The sequence below is a fragment of the Molossus molossus genome, unplaced genomic scaffold (assembly GCF_014108415.1).
Source record: "Molossus molossus isolate mMolMol1 unplaced genomic scaffold, mMolMol1.p scaffold_m16_p_16, whole genome shotgun sequence".
Taxonomy (NCBI): Eukaryota; Metazoa; Chordata; class Mammalia; order Chiroptera; family Molossidae; genus Molossus; species Molossus molossus.
In genome coordinates, this window is record NW_023425351.1 from 43,106,220 (window position 1) to 43,130,532 (window position 24,313).

General features: G+C 37.9%; 1 protein-coding gene across 1 annotated transcript in view; it reads left to right on the plus strand.

Annotated features, from left to right (window-relative positions):
• Window positions 1–24,313, plus strand: part of VPS13B (vacuolar protein sorting 13 homolog B) — an 867,799-nt gene that overhangs the window by 581,515 nt on the left and 261,971 nt on the right. The window contains exon 34 of the mRNA XM_036263824.1: window positions 21,091–21,778. Within this exon, the coding sequence (XP_036119717.1) occupies window positions 21,091–21,778 (688 nt within the window). The remainder of the gene's footprint in view (window positions 1–21,090; window positions 21,779–24,313) is intronic.

Sequence of the window (24,313 nt, forward strand, 5' to 3'; positions counted from 1 at the left end):
GAAGATATTTATTGCAATGTTCTTTGCGATGAGGAAAAATTAGAAAGCACCTATATTTCACCAATGGTGAGATGCATAAATTAATATTATGTGGGTTGAATTGTGTCTGCCCCCCCCCCCAAAAGATGTATCTAAATCCTTATTTGGGAATACAGCCTTTGCAGATGTAATTGAGTTAAGGATCTTGAGATGAGATGATCACGGATTAGGGAAGAGGCCTAAATCCAGTGATGAATGTCCTTATGAAGAACAGAAAAGGAGACAAGCAGAGACACACAGAGGTGAGGGCCATGTGAAGGTAGCGGCAGGGATTGGAGTGATGCATGTACAAGCCAAGGATTGCCAAGGATTGCCGCACCACCAGAAATGGAGAGACCTGGGAAGGATGCTCTCAGAGCTCTCACCAGGCATCTCTGTTGATGACTCGATTCCAGACTTCTGGCCTGCAGAACTATGAGAAAATCAACTGTTGTTTTTTTTGTTTGTTTGTTTTTTTAATCCTCACCCGAGGACATTTTTCCATTTTTTGTTCAGGTAGAGTGGGAGGGAGAGAGAGGAACAGATAGAGAGAGAGAAACATCGATGTGAAAGGAACACATCGAGTGGCTGCCACCCACACAACCGACCAGGGCCGGAGACAAACTGCAACCAAGGTACGCGCCCTTAGCGGGAACCGAACCCGGGTCTCTCAGGACCGCAGGCCGACGCTCTAACCGCTGAGCCAAACCGGCCAGGGCTCAACTGTTGTTTTAAGCCACCCAGTGTGTGGCACTTTAATATGGTAGCCCCAGGAATCTAACAAAATGCCCAAACCACAAGGGTACCTAGAAGAAGGTGTAGTCATGGAGTTCTCCTCAACCAAGAGAAAGGGAACGTGAAGCTGACGTTCTCCCACAGTGCAAATGAAGCAGTGCTGTCCCAACATGAGGCTGAAAGAGCCCCTGGAGACCACATAGTCCAGCTCCATTCATTTCAAGATGAGGAGGCCCAGACAGGAACAGCGACTTACCTAAGACCTCGTTACCAAGAAGGGGAAAACTTGGATTTGAACCCATATCTTTGTGATTCCAGAGGCTATGTTCTTTCCATCTCCACTGTGGCATGGGCACTGGAATATATCTGGTCTTCTCAGACCAGTGTGGCGGCAGGGATGGAGGAAGAAGCCCAGAAGGTGATGTTGGAAGACTTGCATTGAGGTCACTGCCCTCTCACACTTTCCCAGCATGGAGGGAAAGGTGGTAGCTCCTCTAACCCTCGGATTCTTCTTCCTGACAGTGAGGCTAACCTTTGTTCCCAGCACTGGAATCTCTGGATTATAGGGTTCAAGGAGAAAATGTATGTGAAAAGGTCTTTATTAAACCCTAAATCACTATACATATACAGTCGACCCTCGCCCCTTTGCACTTCGACGGTCGCGGCTTCACTCTATCACGGCTCAGACCAGGAAAAGGAAAACTCAGAAAGTGTAGTAAGCAGAATCCTAAAATGAGCCCTAATGGCCTTCACATGTGTATAATCCTCTCCCTTTGAGAGTATGTGGGACCAGTGGATATGATGGCTGTCACTCAAGTGATTATGTTATACTATATGGCCAAAGGGAGTTTTCCCTGTGTGGGCCTGACCTAATCAGATGACCCTTTAAAAGCAGAGTTTTCTCTGGTTGCAGAAAAGGAAGTCAGGCAGATGTGTTCCAGCTAGTCTGGAAGAAAGCAAACGTCCACATTATGAACTGCCTGCTGGGGTTGGGGGGATCACTACTGGCCAAGAACTGTGGGTAGTCTCCAGTTGCTGTGTGTGGCCCCTGGCCAGGAGCCGGAAGGAAAAGGAGAACCTCAGTCCTACAGCTGCAAGGAGATGAATTCCCCCAAATAGTTATCTTGGAAGATAACCCTGAACCAGAAGAGAACCATAATACCTTGATTTCAGCTTTGTGATACCCTGAGCTGAGAACCCAGCCATGCCATGGTGGACTTCTGACCTCAAGGACATGAGCTAATAAGTGGGCATTATTTGGGGTGGGGTGGGGGGGAGATACAAAAGAAAGTGAAAAGGCAACCCACAGAATGGGTGAAAATATTTTCAAATCACATATCTGGTAAGGGACTTGTATCTAGAATGTATAAAGAATCCTTACATGTTAATAATAAAAGAACAAATGACCCAATTCAAAATTGGGCAAAGGAGCTGAATAGACATTTCTTCAAAGAAGATAGACTAATGGCAAAGGGGTATATGAAAAAACTATCAATATCATTAGCCATCAGGGAAATGCAAATCAACACCATGAGATAACTAACACTTTACACCCACTAGGATGGCTGTTATCATAAAGATATAATAACAAGTGTCTATGAAGCTGTGGAGAAATTGGAACTTTTATACATCTGGTGGGAATGTAAATGTTGAAGCTGTTTTGAAAAATAATCTGGCAGTTCCTCAAAAGAGTAAACAGAGTCAGAGTTACTGAGCAATTTCACTCCTAGATATATAACCAAGAGCAGTGGAAACATGCCCACACGGACACTGTACCTGGATATTTGTGGCAGCATTATTAAAAAATAGCTACAAAGTGGGCCCTGGCCAATTTTTCTCAGTGGTTAGAGCGTCGGCCTGTGGACCAGAGAGTCCCAGGTTCGGTTCCCACTAAGGGCACGTACCTCGGTTGCAGTTTGTCCCCGGCCCCAGTTGAGGTTGTGTGGGTGGCAACCAGTTGATGTGTCTCTTTCACATTGATGTTTCTCTCTTTCTCTTCCCCACTCTCTCCTTCCTGCTCTATCTGAAGATAAATGCAAAAAATGTCCTTGGGTGAGGATAAAAAAAAGAAAAAGAAAAACAAAGTAGAAGCAACCCAGGTGTAGATCAACTAATGAATAAATACAATGTGGTGTATTTATACAGTGAAATATTACTCAGCTATAAAAAGGAATGCAGTATTGATACATGCTACAGCATTGATAAACCTTGTAAGCACTTACTAAGTGAAAGAAGCCAGTCATGAAAGACCGCATATTGTATGATTCCATTTATAAGAAATGTGCCGAATTGGCAAGTCTGTAGAGACAGAAAGTGGGTTAGTGGTTGTGTGGGGCTGACTGGGAGGGAAGAGAGGTGGTGAAAGAACGTGATTGCTAATGGGGATGGGTTTCTTTTTGGAGTGATACAAATGCTCTACAGTTGATTGTAGTGACAGTTGTACAACTCTCAGTATACCGAGAAAACATTGGTATACTTTAAATAAATTAAATATATGATATGTGAATTATTGTAATAAAGCATACATTTAGAAATTATAACTCTGGGCTTCACCTGTGGCAGATTTGAGCTTTGTGGCCTTCAAATCGTATGTGTACCCATTTATGCCACAACCATCCTGGGGCAACTTTGCTTTTATCTGTTTGACATATTTCATATCTTCTGTCACCCACTGACCCCATCACCCCATAAGATTTTCTTTAAAAAAAAAAAAAAAAAAAGGATACTATGGCTAAAATGTAGTTTAAAGAAAGTCTGGGAACAGTGAGCTCCAGAACCTCTTCCAGCTCTAATAAACCATGATTCTGATGCATTGAAATGAGAATTTGGATTTGGCCTAGATTACTCTTATTTTAACATGTCGACAAGAGGAAAGCTGTGAACAGACCGTTTTTTCCCCATATAGCTGCACAGGTGTGACTTAGTGGAAACTGTGGAACTCAGCCAGGTCTTCAGTTCCCTAGTGCAGTGCTCTATCTCCAAGCTCTGCTTCCTGTTCTTGAGTACAGTGATTTGCTAAAATAGAGACACCTGGTCCCAGCACCTTGCAAATGGATTTTTCCTTTCAGCATTTCAAAATACATTCATATATTGATGAAGGCTTTCTCTGGGAAGCCATCTGTCTGAAATCCGCAGTAATAAAAAACCTCCCTAGGCCCTTAGATATTCATAGTGGTTTCTATATTTACTTCTTTCTTCTCCTTTTTCCTTATTGTTTTATTCATTCATTTATTTACAAAGCACATTTGTTGAGTATCTACTCTGTGCCCAGCACTAGGTAAGTAGCAGTGAACAAAATTAACTAGTCTCAACAATGATGGATCTTGCCATCTAGTAAGGAGACATAATTAACAACAAAAAGTTATAGAGATTTCAAATTGTGGTAAGTGCTATGAAAGAAACAAATAAGGTCCTGAGATAGAGACTCTGTAGTTTGTTATTTTAAAATAAGTGCCGGAATTATATTGCCAATGTCCAAATCCCAAGTTCACCATTTACTAGCTGTGTGATTTTGAGCAAGTTAAAGTCTCTGGGCCTCAGTTTCTTTATCTTAAAATGGGTATAATAATAGTACCTACTTTATAGAGTTGCTCTGAAGATTAAATGAATTGATATAGAAAAGTGCCTGACATATACTAAGTGTACATAGAAAAGTGCTTGACACATTGTAAACATCCAATAAGTGCTATCTGTGCATTGGTATTGTTGTTTTAGAGAATATCTGGGAATCGACCAGTTAGGTTGTCTTTGTTGCCATCTTAACTACCATCATCACTATCACTGTCATCCACATACACTTATCTCACTTCATGTACATGCTTTGTGCACAGGATTTACAGAAGTGGGTGTGTGTTGGGTGTATGTTTCTGGACTCAGGAACCCTATAATCTAGTTAAGAGAGAGTGTAAGAATGAAAAACAAAATGGCAATAGAATGTAGCATATGCTAAGAAGCAGTTAAGGGATAAAGATAGTCTCCTGGGATTGTAGGAAAGAGAGCAGTTATTGCAGGCTTACCAAGGGAAGGCTTCATAGAGAAAATTGATTCTTAAGAAGGAGGGCATTCCAGGCTGGGAGAACAGCATGAGTGACTCTGTGGAGGCAAGAAGATGATTGTGAGGTTCCAGAATGGAGAATTTGAATAGAGTGGTGAAGAGATGGGTTAGAAAGGAGGTCCCAGAATTTTGGTTAAATTGTTCAGTAGGCAGTGGTCTGCCATGACCAGATTCTGGCTGAGGTCAAATATTTTTTGCATTCAGCTCTGGAAGCCCACTACTTCATACTGTTGCCAGTGAATGTAATAGACTTTTTTTCCGGCAACATGAGGAAAGAATTCCAAATGCACAGGCATGGAGATGTTTAAATGTGATGGTTAGTTTCTATTGTGAATTAAGGGAAATTAATACACCCTCAGGGACCTAGAGGATGGGCAGGCTCTAGAAGCACTGCCCTGAGGCTCCTGTTAATCCTCCATATATCTTCTTGGTTCAGGGAAAGGACACAGAACCATTTAAATTATCCAACCCAAATTCCTAATTTTGCCCAGGCCTGGATTGGGACCTCCTCCCAGTAAATTCTGTTGGGGTTTCATGCCCTCTATCCAATCTGATTATTTTTCCACCTTTCTGATTGTTCCTGTGCTAGGCCCTGCTCCTGTGTTTCCTCACCCCGACTCTCATTGCGCATGTCCAAAAGTTTCATTACAGCATCTAGTTCCTATTGCACATGAACCCCACAGAGGAACCCCTCCTCCCACCAGGCTTTTAGCACCCCTGGGGAGATTTTCCTGTCCGGTTATGAGGATTAAATCTCCTGGCCCCTGCAGACCCCTAGAGTGTGTGAATGTTTACCAGTAAACTAGATGGAAATTCTTCTGTTACCTGCTTCTGTTTCCCAGTTTATTAAGATGACTTTGTTCCCATTTGCCTTCTTCCTTATATTAATAGCTAGCTATTTTCCTCGTATCAATAACTAGCTACCTACGCTGACCATACATCGCTTTCTTTCACATCCCTACCATTGTCCTCTGTTCAGGTGCTTTCTAACTGGTGGTGCTCCCCGCGGTCTCTCTGCGTCCAAGTCCCTACTCCTACTGCACATTTTGATCATATTAATTTTTCTCAAGCACGATTTTGTCATCTGTGTGCTAAGAAAGTTCTTATTCCATTGTCTCTAGCAGTATATCTCTAACAGTGGTATGAATAAATATTACTGGTAGTTTGTTGTAAGTGCACGTTGCCAGGTCTCATCTTTAGGTAAGACACAGGGCCTGAGAATCTGTTTGAACAAGTGCTTTAGGTGATTCTGATTTAGGTGGTCAACAGGCTCTGTTTTGAGAAAGAGTGGCATAAAACTAAGAAATCAAGTTTCTTACTCCGCCACCTAGAATTTTCCTTTATCCTGCCTTTCCAATCTCAACTTCCACTGTTCCCACTAATACATCTTCTGTTAGAGCCAAATGGGACAGTTCCTTTTCCATGCACTTATACATGCTCTTTTGTTTTTTTTTCATTTATGTGTCTCCCTCAGCCTCAGTGTTCTTACTGCCATTTCAACAAGTCCAAATTCTAGCTTCTTTCAGTTTTGAATCAGATGTTCTTGAAAGCATCTTTAGTAAATAAGTATCTCAAATTTAGAAGGCAGGCTTCAAACTTAACTGATCCTTGTATCTGCTCCCTCAACCCAGGGACCTAAATGAACACCTTGTAAAATATTTACTTCATTTGTTCCTTCCTTAATTCATTCTTTGAATATTTAGTGACTGCCTACTATGTACCAAGTACTGTTCCTGGGTGCAGGTGATAAAGCAGAAAAATAAAAACTCAGAAAGTCTCTGTTGTCATGGACCTTACATTCTATTGGGACAAATGTTTGTAAGTAAATATTGAAAGCGTTTTAAGAAGAGTAATCTAACAGTGTTATATGGGATAGGTTAGGAAAGGATAAAAAACAGTGAAATATACTAGTTAAGGAATTCTTGTAATTAGCCCATATAAAGTGGGAATGGCCAGTAAGAATAGAAAATACAAAGGAAACAGTAGGAATAATTAATGAAATGAAAGAATGATTAGCAGTACTTGGTGGGGCCAAGAAGGTATATTTAATATTTGAACCTTTTGAGAGGGAACAAATAAATATTAAGGTATAGAGGTGGTATTCTGGGAGAAAATATTATTAAATGGTATGATGGTCTTTTGAATGTATGATATTGATAATGGGACATCCAAGTAGAAATGCTGAACAGTAATTAGAAATATGAAATCTTATAAAAGCCCTGCTCTCTCTCTTTTTCCCCTTTCCCAATTCAACGTAGGAATCTTGTATCAATTTCCCAAGAAATATTCTGTCTCATACATTTAATTTTCTAGGGATGTGGCTTGACTCTGCGTTTTGGCTTCATTTCTCTATTCTCCAAGTGTTTGTCTAGAATGAGGCCTAGGTTCAACCTCAGAGAAATTTCTCTAGTTGTAGCCCTCCCTTGAATAGCTCTTAGCTGACTGGGGATTTGACTTGCTGGGGGAACAAGGAAGACAGAATGGGAAGTCATCCTTCTCCATTTTTGTAGTTGTTCAGGCCAAAAAATTAAAAAAAAAAAAAATTGTTTTTTGGTTAATCCTCACCCAAGAATATTTTTCCATTAATTTTTAGATAGAGTAGAAGGGAGGGAGGAAGAGAATGAGAGAGAAAAATAGTGATGTGACAGAGACACATCGATTGGTTGCCTCCCACACGACCCAGAGGATCAAAACTACAACCCAGGTATGTGCCCTTGACTGGAAATCGAACCCATGACGCGTCAGTCTTTGGGCTGACACTCTAACCACTGAGCCAAACCATCCAGGTCTCAAATTATTTTTGACTCCTGTTCTGCTCTCATAATATCCAACATCCATCATCAAATACAATGTGTATGTGTACAATGTGTATGTCAGACATAAAATTATATTATCTGACTTCTCCACTAGAATGCAAACTCCACGAAGGCAAGGACTTTGTTTCTCCATATTCCTAACCAGCGCCAAGAACATAGTCGAGGCATAACAGGTTTTATTGAAATTTTAAGGTATTGCATTTTTTACAAATTGAAGATTTGCGGAAACCCTGCATCGAACAAGTCCATCAGCACCATCTTTCCAACAGCATTTGCTTACTTCGCGTCTCTGTGTCGCAATTTGGTACTTCTCACATTATTTCAACATTTGTATTATTATATTTGTTATGGTTGTCTGTAACCAGTGATCTTTGACATCACTATTATAATTGTTTTGCAAAGTAAATTGACAAATGTATGTATTCTGACTATTCTACCAACCTGCTGATCCTGTCTCTCTTCCTGTCCTTGGGCCTCCCTATTCCCTGAGACATAGCAGTATGGAAATTAGGTCAGGTAATAACCCTACAATGACCTCTACTGGTGCAAGTGAAAGAAGAGGCCTATACCTCTCACTTTACATTTAAAGCTAGAAATGATTAAACTTAGTGAGGAATGCATGTTGAAAGCTAAGCCTCCTGTGCCAAACCACCAAGTTGTGAATGCAAAGTAAAAGTTCTTAAAGGAAGTTAAAAGTGCTACTCCAGTGAGCACACAAATAATTAGAAAGTGAAAACAGCCTTATTGCTGATACGGAGAAAATTTTAATTGTCTAGAAGAAGATCAAACCAGTCACAACATTCCCATAAGCCAAAGCTGAATCCAGAGGAAGGCTCTAACTATCTTAAATTCTCTGAAGGCTGAGAGAGATGAAGAAGCTGCACAAGCAGAGTTTGAAGCTAGCAAAGGATGGTTCATGAGGTTTAAGGAAAGAAGACATCTCCATAACATAAAATTGCAAGGTGAAGCAGCAAGCACTGATACAGGAACTACAGCAGGTTATCCTTATCAAGCTAGGGCAATTAATGACGGTGACTACAGAAAACAACAGATTTTCAATGTAGATGAAATAGCCTTCTATTGGAAGAAGATGCCATCTAGGACTTTCATAGCTAGAGAACAGAAGTCAGCACCTGGCTTCAAAGGATAGGCTGATTCTTTTGTTAGGAGCTAATGTACTTGGTGACTTTAAGTTAAAGTTCATTTATCATTCCAAAAATCCTAGGTCCTTAAGAATTATGCTGAATTTTCTCTGCCTGTGCTCTATAAATGGAACAACAAAGCCTGTTTGACAGCACATCTGTTTATAACATTGTTTAACTGAATATTTTAAGCCCACTTTTGAGAACTGCTTAGAAAACATATTTATTTCAAAATTTTACTGCTTCTAAGCAATATACCTGGTCACCCAATAACTCTGATGGAGATGTACAATGAAATTAATTGTTGTTTTCATGACTGTTAACACAGTGTTCATTCTGGAGCTCAAGGATCAAGGAGTAATTTTGACTTTCAAGTCTTATTATTGAAGAAATACATTTAAGGCTATAGCTTCATAGACAGTGATTTCTCTGATGGATCTGGGCAAAGTACATTGAAATCCTCCTTCTGAAAAGGATTCACTCTTCTAGATGCCATTAAGAACATTCATAATGCATGTGAAGAGGTCAAAATATCAACATTAACCGGAATTTGGAAGAAGTTGTTTCCAACTTTCATGGATGACTTTGTCAGGCTCAAGACTTCAGTGGAAGAAGTAACTATATCTGTGCTGGAAATAGCAAAAGAACTGGAATTATCAATGAGGCCTGAAGAAGTGATTGCATTGCTGCCATCTCATGATCAAAGTTCCACAGCTGAGGTGTTGCTTCTTATGGATGAGTAAAGAAAGTAGTTTCTTGAAATGGAATCAGCTCCTGGTGAAATTGATGTGAAGACTGTTGAAAGGGCAACAAAGGATTTTGAATATTACATAAGCTGAGTTAATAAAGCAGTGGCAGGATTGAAGAGCATTGACCTCAATTTTGAAAGAATTTCTACTGTGGGTAAAATGCTATCCAACAACATCGCATGCTGCAGAGAAATTGTTCATGAGAGGAAGAGACAATCATTGTGGCAAACTTCATTATTTTCTTGACCATTTTGCATTTCAAGTCCATTGCATTATTAAGGTATTGAGAACATATGACTCACAGAGAATCATTGTATAACTTTAGTTCAATTTGGATTTGATCTGTCCATTACGAAGTTTAAGGATAGCCAATAAGAACTGTCACCCCAGCCTTTAGCAGCTACCACCCTGATCAGTCAGCAATCATCAACATCAAGGCTAGACCCTTTACCAACAAAAAGATTACGACTTGCTGAAGGCTCAGATGATGGTTAGCACTTTTAGCAGTAAGTCTTTTTAAATTAAATTTATTGGGATGACTGGTTAATAAGATTATATAGGTTTCGAGTATTCGTTTCTATGATACATGATCTGTATATTGCATTGTGTGCTCTCCACCCAAAGTCAAATCATATTCTGTCACCATACATTTGTTTAATTAAGATATGTACATATTTTTTTTACTGATAATGCTATTGGACACAAAGAGTACAGAATAGTGCAAACATAACTTTTATATGCACTAGAAAACCAAAAAACTCACGTGGCTCGCTTTATTGTGATATTTACTTTATAGTGGTGGTCTGGAGCCAAGCCATAATATCTCTGAGTTATGCCTGTAGATGCTCAATAAGATTTTGTTGAATGAATAATGTAAAATAAATTTTTACTTCACATTTTGCTCAATAATTTTAACATTGGCTTTTTTTTTTTCAAGAAACTTGAGAAATATTTTATCCCAATAAAAGTATTATAGTTAAAGTCTACACATTAACCATACTTGACTGAATGTTACCTTAAAAATAAGAGGGGGGGTATTAATTTAGATATTAATTATATCTAAATAAAGGGGAGCGGTGGGAGGAAGGAGGAGAAGGTAAAGGGGAATAAATGGTGATGGAAGGAGACTTGACTTGGGTGGTGAACAAACAATACAATGTACAGGTGCTGTATTGTAGAATTGTAACCCTGAAATCTATATGATTTTATTAACCTGTGTGACCTTATAAATTTAATGGAAAATAATATCACTTAAAAACAGAAAATTTAGTCCTGGCTGGGCTTCTCAAGTGGTTAGAGCATTGTCCTATGTCCCAAAGGGTTGAAGGTTTGATTCCTATTCAGGGCACATACCTAAGTTGCAGATTTGATCCCTGGTTGGGGCACATATGGGAGGCAACCAATCGATGTTTTCCTCTCACATCTTTGTCTCTATTTCTCCCTCCCTCTCTCTCTCCAAAATCGATGAAAACGCATGTCCTTGGGTGAAGATTAAAAAAAAAAAAAAAAAAACCCTGGCCGGGTTTGCTCAGTGGTTAGAGCGTCGGCCTGCGGTTCAGAGAGACCCAGGTTCGGTTCCCACTAGGGGCACGTACCTCATTTGCAGTTTGTCCCTGGCCCCGCTTGGGTCGTACAGGTGGCTACCACTCGATGTGTCCCTTTCACGTCCATGTTTCTCTCTCTCTTTCTCCCTCCTACTCTATCTGAACAAAATATCAAAAAATGTCCTCGAGTGAGGAAAAAAAAAAAAAGAAACTATATTCTTCAACTAGTTTAGAGAGAGGTAAGTTTTAAAGGCTAAGAACTCTTTAATGGTGCTCATTTGGTAATACTGATTTGATAATACTGTTGTGAATGTGATCTAAAATTTAGCATTAACAAGAGACATTCTGATAAGGTCATCTAGTAAGCATATACCAGTTATGATTAAAATGTATTTGCTAAATTATATCTTAAAGACTTCTCAAGAGTCCATACTTGGTTACTAGTTTAATGTTTGAAGAAATGATGCTTGATATTTGGGAAGAGGCAATCTACATTTTCTTTCTGACTTTTTTTTTTAATCCTCACTCAAGGATATTTTTCCATTTATCTTCAGATAGAGGAGGCAGAGGGGAGGGAGAAAGGGAGAGAGAGAGAGAAAAACATCGATGTGAGAGAGACATAACCATTGATTGCCTCCCACACAACTCCAACTAGGGCCGAGGACGAACCGCAACTGAGGTTCGTGCCCTTGACCGGAATCGAACCCATGACTCATTGGTCCGTAGGCTGGCGCTCTCACCGCTGAGCCAGACTGGCCAGGGCTCTTTCTGACTTTTAAACTTAATATTCAAACAGTCCCAAGAATATCCTTAAAATGTAGCTTGGATTACCTTCATTAATATACAGAAGGTTGCTTTCTTAGAACAGCAGGATTACTTGGGACATATCAGCGTATGAAATTTTACTGATGTAGGGCTAGCTGACCAGAGCCATTGTTCCAGGCATTTACCTGACTTAGAGAATGCAGCACATTTCTAAGAATTGAAGTGAGAAGTTGATAGGATCAAAACAGTTTGGGTAAAAGGTCATATTGACCTCGTGAAGATTCTTGTCCAGTAGCAGAGAAGAACAAAGCCCTTATAATGGAAAAGAAGAATTGTCTACAGGTCACAAACAAGTGTTTCTCTATCACATCTTGACCATTTGTATTTCAAGTCCATTGCATTGTTAAGATTCTGATCACATGTAACAGAGAATCATTATGTAGGTTTTGTTCAGTTTGCATTTGATCAGTCATCATGAAGTTAAAGGGTAGCCAGTAAAAGTTTGTAAATGGCTCTGTTCTATAATGTCTTGATGAACTTTGGTAAAGTCAGATACATAGTAGAGAATATTGAGATTCAGGTTTACTTGGTAGAGAATCAACAATTAACAGATCTTAGGTTTAGTAAATAGAGCATAAAATAATGAATATTGACTCAATATTTTTGTTAAATAACTATTTGGCAATGAAAACCAGCTACTGGGTAAAGTTAATTATGGATATACTTGAACCATTTTTATTATTTTTCAACTGTACTGAATATTAGGCAAAAATTAGTTTTAAAAGTATGTTTTACTTTATGTCCATAAACCCTACATAGTTTCTTTAAAAGGGCATATGTGATCTGAGGGATAAAATAATCAAATAAGGATTTGTATGTATTTTTATTGATAGAAATTTATCTAAGTTCAACTATCATTTTCTTATCAGAAAATCAGGTTCATAGTTTCAAGGCAAAGGAAGGCCCACTGGAATAGTTAATAAGCATAATCTTCTGCTTTGCTGCAGAAAATAAATGCACTTTTCTGTGACTCTTACAGAGAATGCATAGGCTCGGTAAACTTTCATCTCTTTAGGGTCAGGGGCTGATTCAATCTTACGGCAAGTTTATGAGAGTGGCTGATGTGATACAGTTGTTTCTAGTAAAATCAGACTAGCCCTAAGGAGCCAATCTAAGTCAGTCTCTGAGTAAAATTCTATGAGAAACAGACTCCAACTCAGACACAATTGTAAACGCTGATATAATGAGGACTTGCAGCTGATTTAATCCTATTGAAAATCTTTAAGCAGCCATGCACAAAATGGTTTCCACATTGACATCAGTGAAATGAACTTTGGATTTCATCAGTATGAAGAGTAGTTACCTTGTACACACAGTAGCCACTTTTTAAGAATTACCATCATGGCCATTTCAAAGCAGGTTGTCGTTTCCCATGTAGAGGCATCAGTTTTGATTAAGATCCCAAAGTTCCCTGAATGTGTGAAGTTTTATTTAAACACACACACACACACACACACACACACACACACACACACAAACTGAATCCATTACAAAAAGCAAACAAGTCAAACAAACTTGGAAGTTAGTGTAAATCAATTAGCTCTAGTCTCCTTGAACAGAAATGACCAACCTATTTCAATTTTATACATAGAAAAAGAGAGGGAGAGAGAATGAGATCTGTTTCTGGGTTAAGACCTTGTATGCAGAGTTTCGCCTGGAATTAATTTTTTTTTCCTCATAAATTTAGAAGCCCCTGAAAATAGGTGTATGCTGTGAAATCATATATATATATAAGAACAAACAGACACAAAAGTCTAAATGGCAACACTGCAGATAAAATCTCAATAAGTAGGATTTGAACTTCCTTGTGTGGGTAGGTTGGTGTGTATACATTTTTCTGTTGTTTGGTTTATCATATTGAAACCAACACTGATAATGATCTAGGTATTATAGACAGTTTAACACTAGCACTGCTGCCTTTTCATAATTCTCAACTTAAATGAGAACAATAGACCAAACACAGACTATGGTAAAACACAACTTTGCCTAAACTATCTCCATGCTGCTTTTATTGCAGTTAGCACTGGTCTTGAAATGTGAATATTTGAATTGATACTTAGCAGGCAGTAGTGGCCTCATACTGTTACTTCAAAGAGCCGGAAAAGTAACTTCATGAAAGGGAAAACTTGAAACTGTAGTACTCTTTACCATTCTATCTGGTAAGCAGTGATGGGTATCATTAGTTCTGCTCTTTTGCATAATTACTGCAGTATTGTGAAAACTTTTTTTGCCTTCCAACTGGGAACAATTATATTATGTGGGATCTTGTATAACATTTGACTTAGAGAAATAAAATATAAGAAGCCATTGTTTTCTAGCACTCCATATCTGTAGTACCCAAGTGCATAGAGTGCTTATTTTAAGTTTGTTTTTAAGTAAAAAATAAGGTGGATTGGTTACACTTAAAGAGACATCTCATATCAAGGTCAAGTTAGGCTTTATAATTTAAAATTTTAATTTAATGTGCTTAGATAAAATTTAGCACCTCACTGAGTTGCAAAGGTATAAGTATAAAATAATAAAAGTTTTGAAGAGTAATGCTGACAACACTGAAAATTCAAGACTTACAGATATACTTTTGTTGTTTGCTTGATTAAATTAACTCATCAAGTTGAAATTAAGTTTTCTGATTGTTACAAAAAGTTGCTATTTATCTAAAGCTTCCAGTGTAGACTGTCTGTGTTAAGAGCACATCACAGCCCCTTTCAGTATCACTGCCCCATCCTATCCCCAAAACCAAGTATCTAAAAGATACAGCCAGAAGAGTATATTGGAAAAAGTTTCAACAGTGAGGTACATGATTTTTTTTTCAAGTTTGTAAAAATTTTTCTTTGTAATTTTAGTATGTAAAACCATTAAATACTGTAACCAATTTTTTTTATTGTACTTGATTCTGTAAGATAGACAGAATGTTTACTACTTTTGAAAACACTACTACATTTTAGCAAGAGCAGTAAAATTAGAGTAAATGTCACAGTGATATACAGATGTGATTGTCACTTTGAACTTGTGGTTTCACACTTTTTCATAATTTATAAGATATGTAAATGATCTCATGATTGGTAAAAGATCTTTTGTTCAAGGTTAAAGTATAACTATTTTATGTTAGAAATATTACATCAGTGTTGCTGTTATACAATCGTAATTATGAGAAGAAAGTAAAAATATGTTGATAAGTTTATGTTTGATGTATAAAGTTTCCTTTAAAAAAAAAAGAAAAAAATTGTAATAATGCAAATTAATATATTGGAATAGATTCTGCGTACCCTTTCTTGTCAGACATCAAAAATATTATATTTGTTTTAGTCCTTGTTAATTCTCAAGAGGTTGGTTTTCACATATTTTTCTTTTAAAATTTAAATATCCATTTATTTGCCGCATTTTTATTAATGAGGCTGATTTTTAAATGGGCTCATAGAAAAGGTCAATATGGACAGACAAGAAGTTTCAATCAAGTAAGCTTATCTTTCTCTTCTCCAAAATGCTGCTGAAGAACTTCATTTGAAATTATTTTAATGCATCCTTTGGTATTGTCACATATTGAAGTGTGGTTTTCGCCAGCACTCCTGAGATCCTATGGCTCTTCCTAGACTCCAGGGTGAGCTAATAAACTTACCTATCTCAGTACATTAAGGGGAGGAACTAGCTGCAGTGCCCTAACTGCTAGTACAACTTTCAGCACCTAGTCCAAGGTGGCTAGTATCTGTACCCTACATAGCTATGAAAGGATGGGAAAATGCGCTGAAATGATCTAAGAAGTAAACTATCAACTTGACATGTTTTCCTAGCTATTGAAAACCTTCTCATTTTGAAACCCATTGATAGTGAAACTGTAGAACTCCTGTGATTTAAGTACCATCTGGTTGTGCTCAAGGCTTTAAAGCTGTTATCTCCGCATAAAATTTCGAAGTCCTATACTTTTTTCTTCACCAAACTATCCATTTTTAAGCCACAAATATTTTTCCAGCTCTTTCAGATTTTATCTAAAAGTATATTTTAACAGTATTTAAATAGTTCTTGAACAATAACAATTTATCTTGAAAGATGACATGCTGTGTTTTTTCATTTTATTTTAATTAGCCATTGTGGAACCAAATTCCCTTTTGTTTTAGTCTTTTGAATATTGTTTAATTATAGTTATCATGCCAGATATCTTAAAGGTTATTTTACCAATACAGTTTCATTTAACATAACGCATATGGAATCAATAGCCCTGTTTCCTAAAGTGAATGCTTGGAAAATCTTACATTCATATGTTAAGAGTACACATCCTTTCCTCATTAGTTGGAAAGTACAGGGATTTTGGCACAGGTTCTGTGTGGAAGCATTGTGCAGCTTTTATATGGATTTTGTTTTTAGCCTTTGATGACACTGTTTAGAATAGGAAGTATCTAATAAGTAAAGCATTTTGTCTCAAGTGCTGCCAGTGTGTTTAATATATGCCTGGAGGTCTGAAACATTATCTTCTTCACTACAGTAATATGCATTTAATTCTCTGAAAGCAGAAGGTCGAACTTTTAAAAGGGACGCAAAGTACATTTTCAAACAGAATAATTCAAAACATATGGAAGAGGGGACCAGAGTAATGTACAGTTGGTTTTTATGGTTTAATCATGATCATGTTAATGCACACCAGTAGCTAATTAAAGAAAACTTTTATTGTTCGTTTTAAATGAGTTAGGTAAAGAGTGGGAGAGCTGATGTAACAGCACTGCCCAGAGATACATGTCTCTGCTGCATTCACTAGCAGCAAGCTGGTATTGCTATTTTTGACAACTTAAATTATTAGTCCCCTTGGACAATAATAAAGCAAAACTTATTTTCAGAGTTATTGCATTGTGAACTTTTTTTTTTGCCCCACAAAGGAATAGTAAATTGATGCCCAGGTTTAGGCCTTAGCGCACAAAATTAATTGTAAAACTTTTCTCAATAGCAGGCTAGATATTCTTCAATATACTAGATAAATCTGCAGTAGACTGGTGACAAGCTAATGGATTTTTTTAATGTCTCAAAAATCACCAGCTTATTTATTTCAGTTCTTCAAATAGTGTGGAAGCTTAGAAAAATGGAGGAAATCTTGGCTTTTACCACAGTTTTAAGAATTTAGTTCTCTAGTACTGGGAAATTGGTACCTTTTTTTTTTTTTAATGAGTCTTTCATCTCAGGTCATTGGTTCAAATTCCATTCTGCTCAGTAGTGACTAGAATTAGTTACCATCTGACTTCTGTTCAGTAACCCATGTGACCCAAGTTGATCACTACCATCCTGCCCTTGCTGGTTATTTATAGCTAAAGATTGGGCCACTTGACATTCACTAGAGTCTAATGTGGCAGTCTCAATATGTAATGGGGCTGGACACTACATTTTTTTTATCTTCACTTACAGGTGGTTTGTCTTGTCATGTTATCATTGATGGGGAACTCTTAATTCACGTTAAAGAACGAGAGACTAGATTTTAAATAAAATCTGTAAATAAGAAAATATAATACTCTGTGCATAAAAAGTACTATATAGTCTCATGTAGTAAATTATGATTGTCTTTTCTGTTTGAGACAATAAAAATACTCGAGTTCTTATTTTGAATTTGCCAAAGAACTCAACCTAAAGGAATCAGTTATGCTATATGCAGATTGATTTGTAATGCTTCACAACATGGGCACCAAATACTTATGCACTTCATTATATTCTTGTTTCACCAATTATTTGAGAATTCCTGGTTGGCAATCAATTTAGAGGTATATTTTAAATTTCTATAATAAGGATAACTATAAACTTTATCATTAAGCTGTCATTTTGATATTTGCCTTAATTTTTACTTTAATGAATTTTAAAATTAAATATTTTTATTCATATATTCAGTCAGCACACAGTTATTAAGCTTTACTATGTGACAAGCAGGATGGTATGTGCTAGAAATATTATCCATAGCTTACTAGAAATCTGTCCTTGTACCTATAATTTCTTAAGCCTCAGTTTCCTTAACTTTAAAATGAGGATAACAGTACTCCTTTTAAAGGATTTTAACACTTAGTGAAGAAAATGTATGTAATGTGCTAACAACATCTAGCAAATATTAAATATACTCAATGGTATTTTTTTAAAATCTTCATCTGAGTATATGTTTTTATTGATTTGAGAGAAAGAGAGAGAGAGAGAGATATCAGTGTGCAAGAGAAACATCCATTGGCTGCCTCTCAAATGCACACTGACTGGTGATCGAACCTTAAACTGCAACCTTTTGGTGTACAGAACCACACTCCAACCAACCAAGCCACACTGGCTAGGACTCAGTGGTATTTTATTTTTACCTTTAATTGCTCACACTCTCTAAGACAAAATACAGTATAAAAAGTGCTGTAACGCCCTGGCCCATTTGGCTCAGCATTTAGAGCATCAGCCCATGGACCAAAGAGTCTCGAGTTTGATTCCAGCCAAGGGCATGTACCTCTGTTGCAGTTTAGTCTGTGGCCCTGGTCGGGGTCATGCGGGAGGCAACCAGTCGATGTGTCTCTCTCACATTGATGTTTCTCTCCCCCCCCCCCCCCCTTCCACTCTGTCTGAAGATAATTGGGAAAAAAATATATCCTCAGGTTAGGATTAAAAAAAAAGTCCTGCAACAATATTTAGTTTGTGGTAAAAGAGTAGAAGCTGGAGAGACTGGCATTATCTGGAAGGGTCAAGGAAGTCTACACAAAGAAAGTGACTCCTTTTCCTGCCATTTGTGCTCAGTGCTTTAATGCAGTGCTGCAGGAACTCCGTGGGTTGAGTATCAGTGTCCTCAGCATGAGGATGGGGACCCAGCAGAGGCTGAGATGGTTGCTTAAAGTGTGGATTACCCACAGGGTTGGGGATGCAGATCAGGAAAGAGCCCATGAAATGTCTGGAAAGACCTTAAAGAATAAATACATTGCGTGGAGAAGTCTGTGTCCACATATGTTTACATATTAACAGTCATTCATTTCTAGTCTGCAGGGTAGTTTTTCTCTTTAATATTTTATCAGAAACTCACATATCATCAAACATTTATGGATTCTCTCATCAGTGTGCCAGGCACTGCACCAGTTCCTTACTGATGCCCAGAAGTGAAATCGTATAACCCAGTCCATTTTGCAGTCCTCCGTTGGTCGAGACAGAAACATAACAGCTGCCCATTTGGGGGTATTTACTATATGCTGGGCACTGTGCTGACCTCTTTAGGAACATTAGCCCACTGCATACTCATACTAACCATTTGAGATGCGATTGGTATCCCTGTTTTACAGATGAGGTTATGTAGCCTTAGAGAAGTGTGTAATGTGTCTGAACTCATACAATTAGAAAGTGCTGGACTGGGCTCCATGTCTGTGTGACTCCAAAGCCTATCGTTGTTTTAACACAATCTGATACTGCCACCACAAAACATTTAAAGAGAAAACACATTCTAAAGCAAAATTATAAGGAAAGTAAAATCACCAAGAAGGAAAAGAATGAGAGAACACTTCTCAGACAAGTTCATTTGTTCTGAGTATTGAAGGATAGCTGAATGCTTGCCAGCTACAGCAAGCTCAGAGGGGTCACTCCAGACCTGGAAACAGCACGGCATCAATGGGACAGTCTCGGGGTGGGGAACCTTTTCACGGCCTTATGTGGCCCGCGGGCTGGATGTTCCCCACCCCTGAATGTGGTGTCTTCAAAGAACAGGGGGAAGTTGTTTTTGTTTCAAATAACTTATGCTGGATTTTTCTAACAATAATCTGTATCTCCCTCAACAACTTTAAAATCAATAAACAAGAAATAGTATTTGAAAAAATTTAATGACTCTGATATTGTCTTCATTTAATAGTCCTTTAAAATTTTCACAAGCAACTTATAATAATTTGTAGCATGTGGAAAAATGATGTTATATTTATGAATACCATTGAACCTTTTAAAAAGGATAAACAATACCCAGTACTTTGGAGAATATTTTTCCATTACCAGTAGTGATATTACTTAGTGCAGCCTTTTTAGAATGGTGTTGGCAATATTTGATAACCTTAAACTTTTTCATACTATTTACTTAATTCTAGGAGCCTGTCCTAAAGAAATATTAGTTAATGTTTTTTGTCAAAAATTGAAAACTTGAATGTCCAATTATATGGGAATGGTTGAACAACTTGTTTCTAACACTAAATGGAATATTGTGCAGCTTTGCAAAATGGCATTTATGAAGAGTATATTAGCATGGAAAAGCATTGGGTTACAAGTCTGTCTCTACAGTATGATTATAACCGTGAAGAAGTGGGGTGGGAGGAACTTTGGCACGGGTGGGGCAAAATGAGAGGAGAGGCACTGAATGAAACATTACCACTGGTTATGTTTGGTGATAGGATGAGGGTGGGGAGGGTTTTTTTTCTCAGATTTTCCATGGTTACTTCAATGAAAAAGCAAGTGAAGCATCTAGTTCCAGAATAGCATATTACAAACTGATGGTTGGGAGACCAAGGAAGCAGAACAGAGAATCAAACTGAAGTCTGGGAGTTGCTGCCCAGGTGATCACCGTGGCTGCTGCCACAGCTCGCTCCTGTTCTCTGCACAGGCTGTCACTGATGGAGAGCTTTGAGAATGCATAGCCTTTCGTACTCAAAGGAAAAATCCACCTTCAAGGGTTTTAACTGCTTGCATTTTATTTGATCACTTACATTCACCACTGTTTCAGGTTGTATTGTAGAAGAAAAGAAACATTTTGAATGGTATACATTTATCTTAGTTTACTTTTCTTTGTATTTTAGAACTTTTCCCTCTCTTTCTTACTATCCAGAAACCTATAAGTCAATTTTATAATGACAAGACTAAACAATGTAAACTTCTACCTAAAGTAGAATTTTAACCAATAGTAATCACAAGTTAGAATCAGTTTATTGTACTACTTGGAAAATTACTGTGAAGAATACGAATTCTTTAAAGAGGCATTTTTTATGTATACTACTTTTTATTAATACAAAGAAAGAAAGTCTGACACTCAAGAGTATATTTAATGTTAGAAATGTACATTTGATGCTTTTTCTCATGTATTTCCTTGGCATTTTAATATGAATAATTTTTTTGAATGGGTACCTCATTTGTTTTTATGATTACTGTTACAAGTTATACTAGACTACCATTTTTTTAACTTGTTTATATAACATCATTGATATAATAACACCTGGAATATAACTAGTTTAAATGTTTTATTGTTTTTTCTTACAGATCTCTAAGCAAGAACAGAAAAAAATGGATACATTTGATGGGAGCATGGCTGAAACCTCGTCTCGGTATAGTGGTGCCCAGGACAGTGGAATAGGCAGTGACAGTGTTAAAATCAGAATAGTACAAATCGAGCAGCACAGTGGTACCAGTCAGCATCGCATTGCCCGTCCCTCACGCCAGTCATCAATTGTGAAAAATCTAAATTTCATTCCCTTTGACATATTTATTACTGCCAGTAGAATCTCACTAATGACATATTCTTGTACAGCGTTACCCAAATCAAAATCACAAGAACAGAAGGATAATGAAAAAACAGGCAGGAGTTCATTAAATCTCCCAGAAGATGGTTCAAATGTTACTAAATCCAGCGAGCCATCTATTTCCACGGTAACAGCAGAAGATCTCTTAAGCAGCAACATACCTTTTCCTTCAGGGAAAAAAATAGGGGCCATCTCTCTTGAAAGTCTTCATGCAACCACCAGGTCATCTGCCAGACAAGCACTCGGTATAACTATTGTTCGGCAGCCTGGACGAAGAGGAACCAGTGATTTGCAGCTAGAACCTTTTTTGTACTTTATTATCTCCCAGCCTTCTTTGCTTCTGAGTTGTCACCACCGAAAGCAGCGAGTGGAAATGACCATTTTTGATGCTGTGTTTAAAGGGGTCGCCTCTGATTACAAATGTACAGGTAAGAGCCTTCGACTTTACTGGAGTGTTAACTGCTATTAAATACTAAGTTTTATTTCCACTTTCAAGATTGATCAGCTGGCAGACCAGACAAGACATCTTTTCTCTACAGAATATGTAAATTTGTAAAGTTCATGTCCCGCAGCTGAATCACGTTTCAGTAAATGTTTGAAATATATTAAGGTGTAGCCTTCATGTCCTTACCATGCTTCTGAATATTCTTTTTTTTTTTTTTTTTCCAGAAGCTAATTGACATAGGGTCTCTTTCTGGACTATAGACATGCTTGACAATTTCCAGTGATTGGGAAGCAAAATTTTTTGTTTGTTTTCATATTAATGGCCTGTAGATATGCTTTCCACATTAATGCAGCTCTCCAGGTGAAAAAAGAAAACCTTATAAAATGAAGTTTATTGTTTTGGTATTTTGATATAATCATCTTGCTGTAACAGCATAATAGTAAATGTGTTTGAGAAAGTTTATTAGTAAAGTAAGATGACTTAAAGATTTGTATACATCTACAACAAACACATTTATTAGAAGTGTTGACCAACTGGCTCTTGTTGCCCAATCCATACCTTTCTTATAACCAGAAAGCATCCTAATATATTCTAATTATATTGAACTTCTGAAGCTTGTTGCTTATTGAGACTAGGAAAATGATCAGTGGTTCAGATCTAATATATACTGGCTAAGTAACAAGGGCTAGTGTAGAGTTAGCTATTTGGCCGGAAAGACTGGAGAGGGTACTTGAGTCACCTAAAACTTGGTCTTGGAAGAGGGCCCTAGTAAGCTCAGGTCTGATTCAGGCATTTTATTGCTGTCAGATGATCCCATCTAGAAGAGGAAAGCGAGTAGTGAGGCATTTGGAGAAGCTGTCCGATCTGGAAGCAGGCTGGTTCATTCTTGGAGTGAAGGAGAACCATGTTATATAGCAGGCTCCTGGAGAGGAGGTGACATGTGTGAGGATCAGGACTCAGCCCAAGAAAGTAAGGTCAAAGGAGCCCTTGCCCTTGCTGAGGTGCAGTGCACATCCTCTGCTTTAGACGGGTTCACTGGCTGGTTGTGAGGCAGAGTAACCTAGGGTCACCTCCTAGACTGCCTGCTGGCCCTCTCTCCTGGTGCTGGAGCTGGCTCACGCTGGCTCGCAGGAGCCAATTGTTAAATTGTAGATACTTTAAAAGACAGTTGTTAAACCACTGGTAGTTTAAATCATCCATAGTGTGAGTATTTATGCCACAGATATTGGCAAATGCTATCAATCAGCTTTCATGCTCTGAGAGCCCATTGTTAAACATTTACCAGCAACCACTGCCTCCCTTCCTCAAACGTGTTCTCATTTACTGAGTGCCTACAATATAATAGGTGTTTCAGGAGCACTGGAATGGGAGTGGTGCCGAGGTAGCTGATGTTATATGATTTAGACACTTACACCTGTATACCTGATACCTGCTTAGCATTGACCAAAAGTGGTGTAGAATATAGAGAATGAATCCTAATTCTAATCCCCTCCTTAAATTCAGCTGTAGTGGGTGACTTCAGTGGCCTCTACTAAGAGAGATTTATACTAAATTCAGCAAAGTTATTAGGGCTCATATCAAAGATGTACATTCGAATCAATTCCTAGGTCAAACTAACGAAGTACTTTTTGTTTAAAAAAAAAAATTCTTGTGTGTAGATCAACAAGGAACCCAATTTCAGTAGATGAAACTTAGAGTGAAGGTTATGGGCCACATTCAGTGTGGGAATTACATGTGGACGGGAAAAGGCTTACATGCTTTGTAAGGAGCATGCTTTGAACAGTATTCTTGCGGATGCCTTTTCTTACATGAAAAGCATCTGCTTGGACATTTACACTATCCAGATAAAGTTATCAATATAAATTAAATGTTTCTTAAAAATGCATTTATCAATTTGGAGAAATTTATTGGAAAGCAAGTAGTTAAAATATAATGGCTAAGAGAAGTGCAACTAGCATTTACTGAGTATTCAGTCTGTGCCGGGCATTGTACCAGCTGCTTTAAATGCATTATCTCATTTAATCTTTATCACAACTCTATGGGAAGTGTTATATTCCCATCTTACAGACAAGGAAACTAAAGTTTGGAGAGGTTAAGTAACTTGTCCAAGTTCACAGATCTAGCAACAAACAGGTCTCACAGCCTGTCTGGATCTCTGGAGTGGACAGAAAGATGACAATCTGCAGTTCTCTCAGTCAGCCTCCATTGTCCCAATCCAGACCATGCAGATGTTTAACTGGTGTAATGTGTGTGTTAAATGTGCCCATGATGTGACTGCACAACACAGCCTCTCTTGGTAGTATGACAATCCCGAGTTCAAATTCTAACTCTGTCACTTACAAGGTGTGTACCTATCTCATAGGGTGATTGTAACATTGGAAAGAGATCATTCATGAAAGTACTTATCACTGAGTCCAGCAAAGAGTAGGCCCTCATAAATGTTTGCTGCTACTGCTTTACTGCTATCATGTAGTGGAAAGATTACTAAACTAGGAAGCCAAAAGCCTGTAATAGCAAT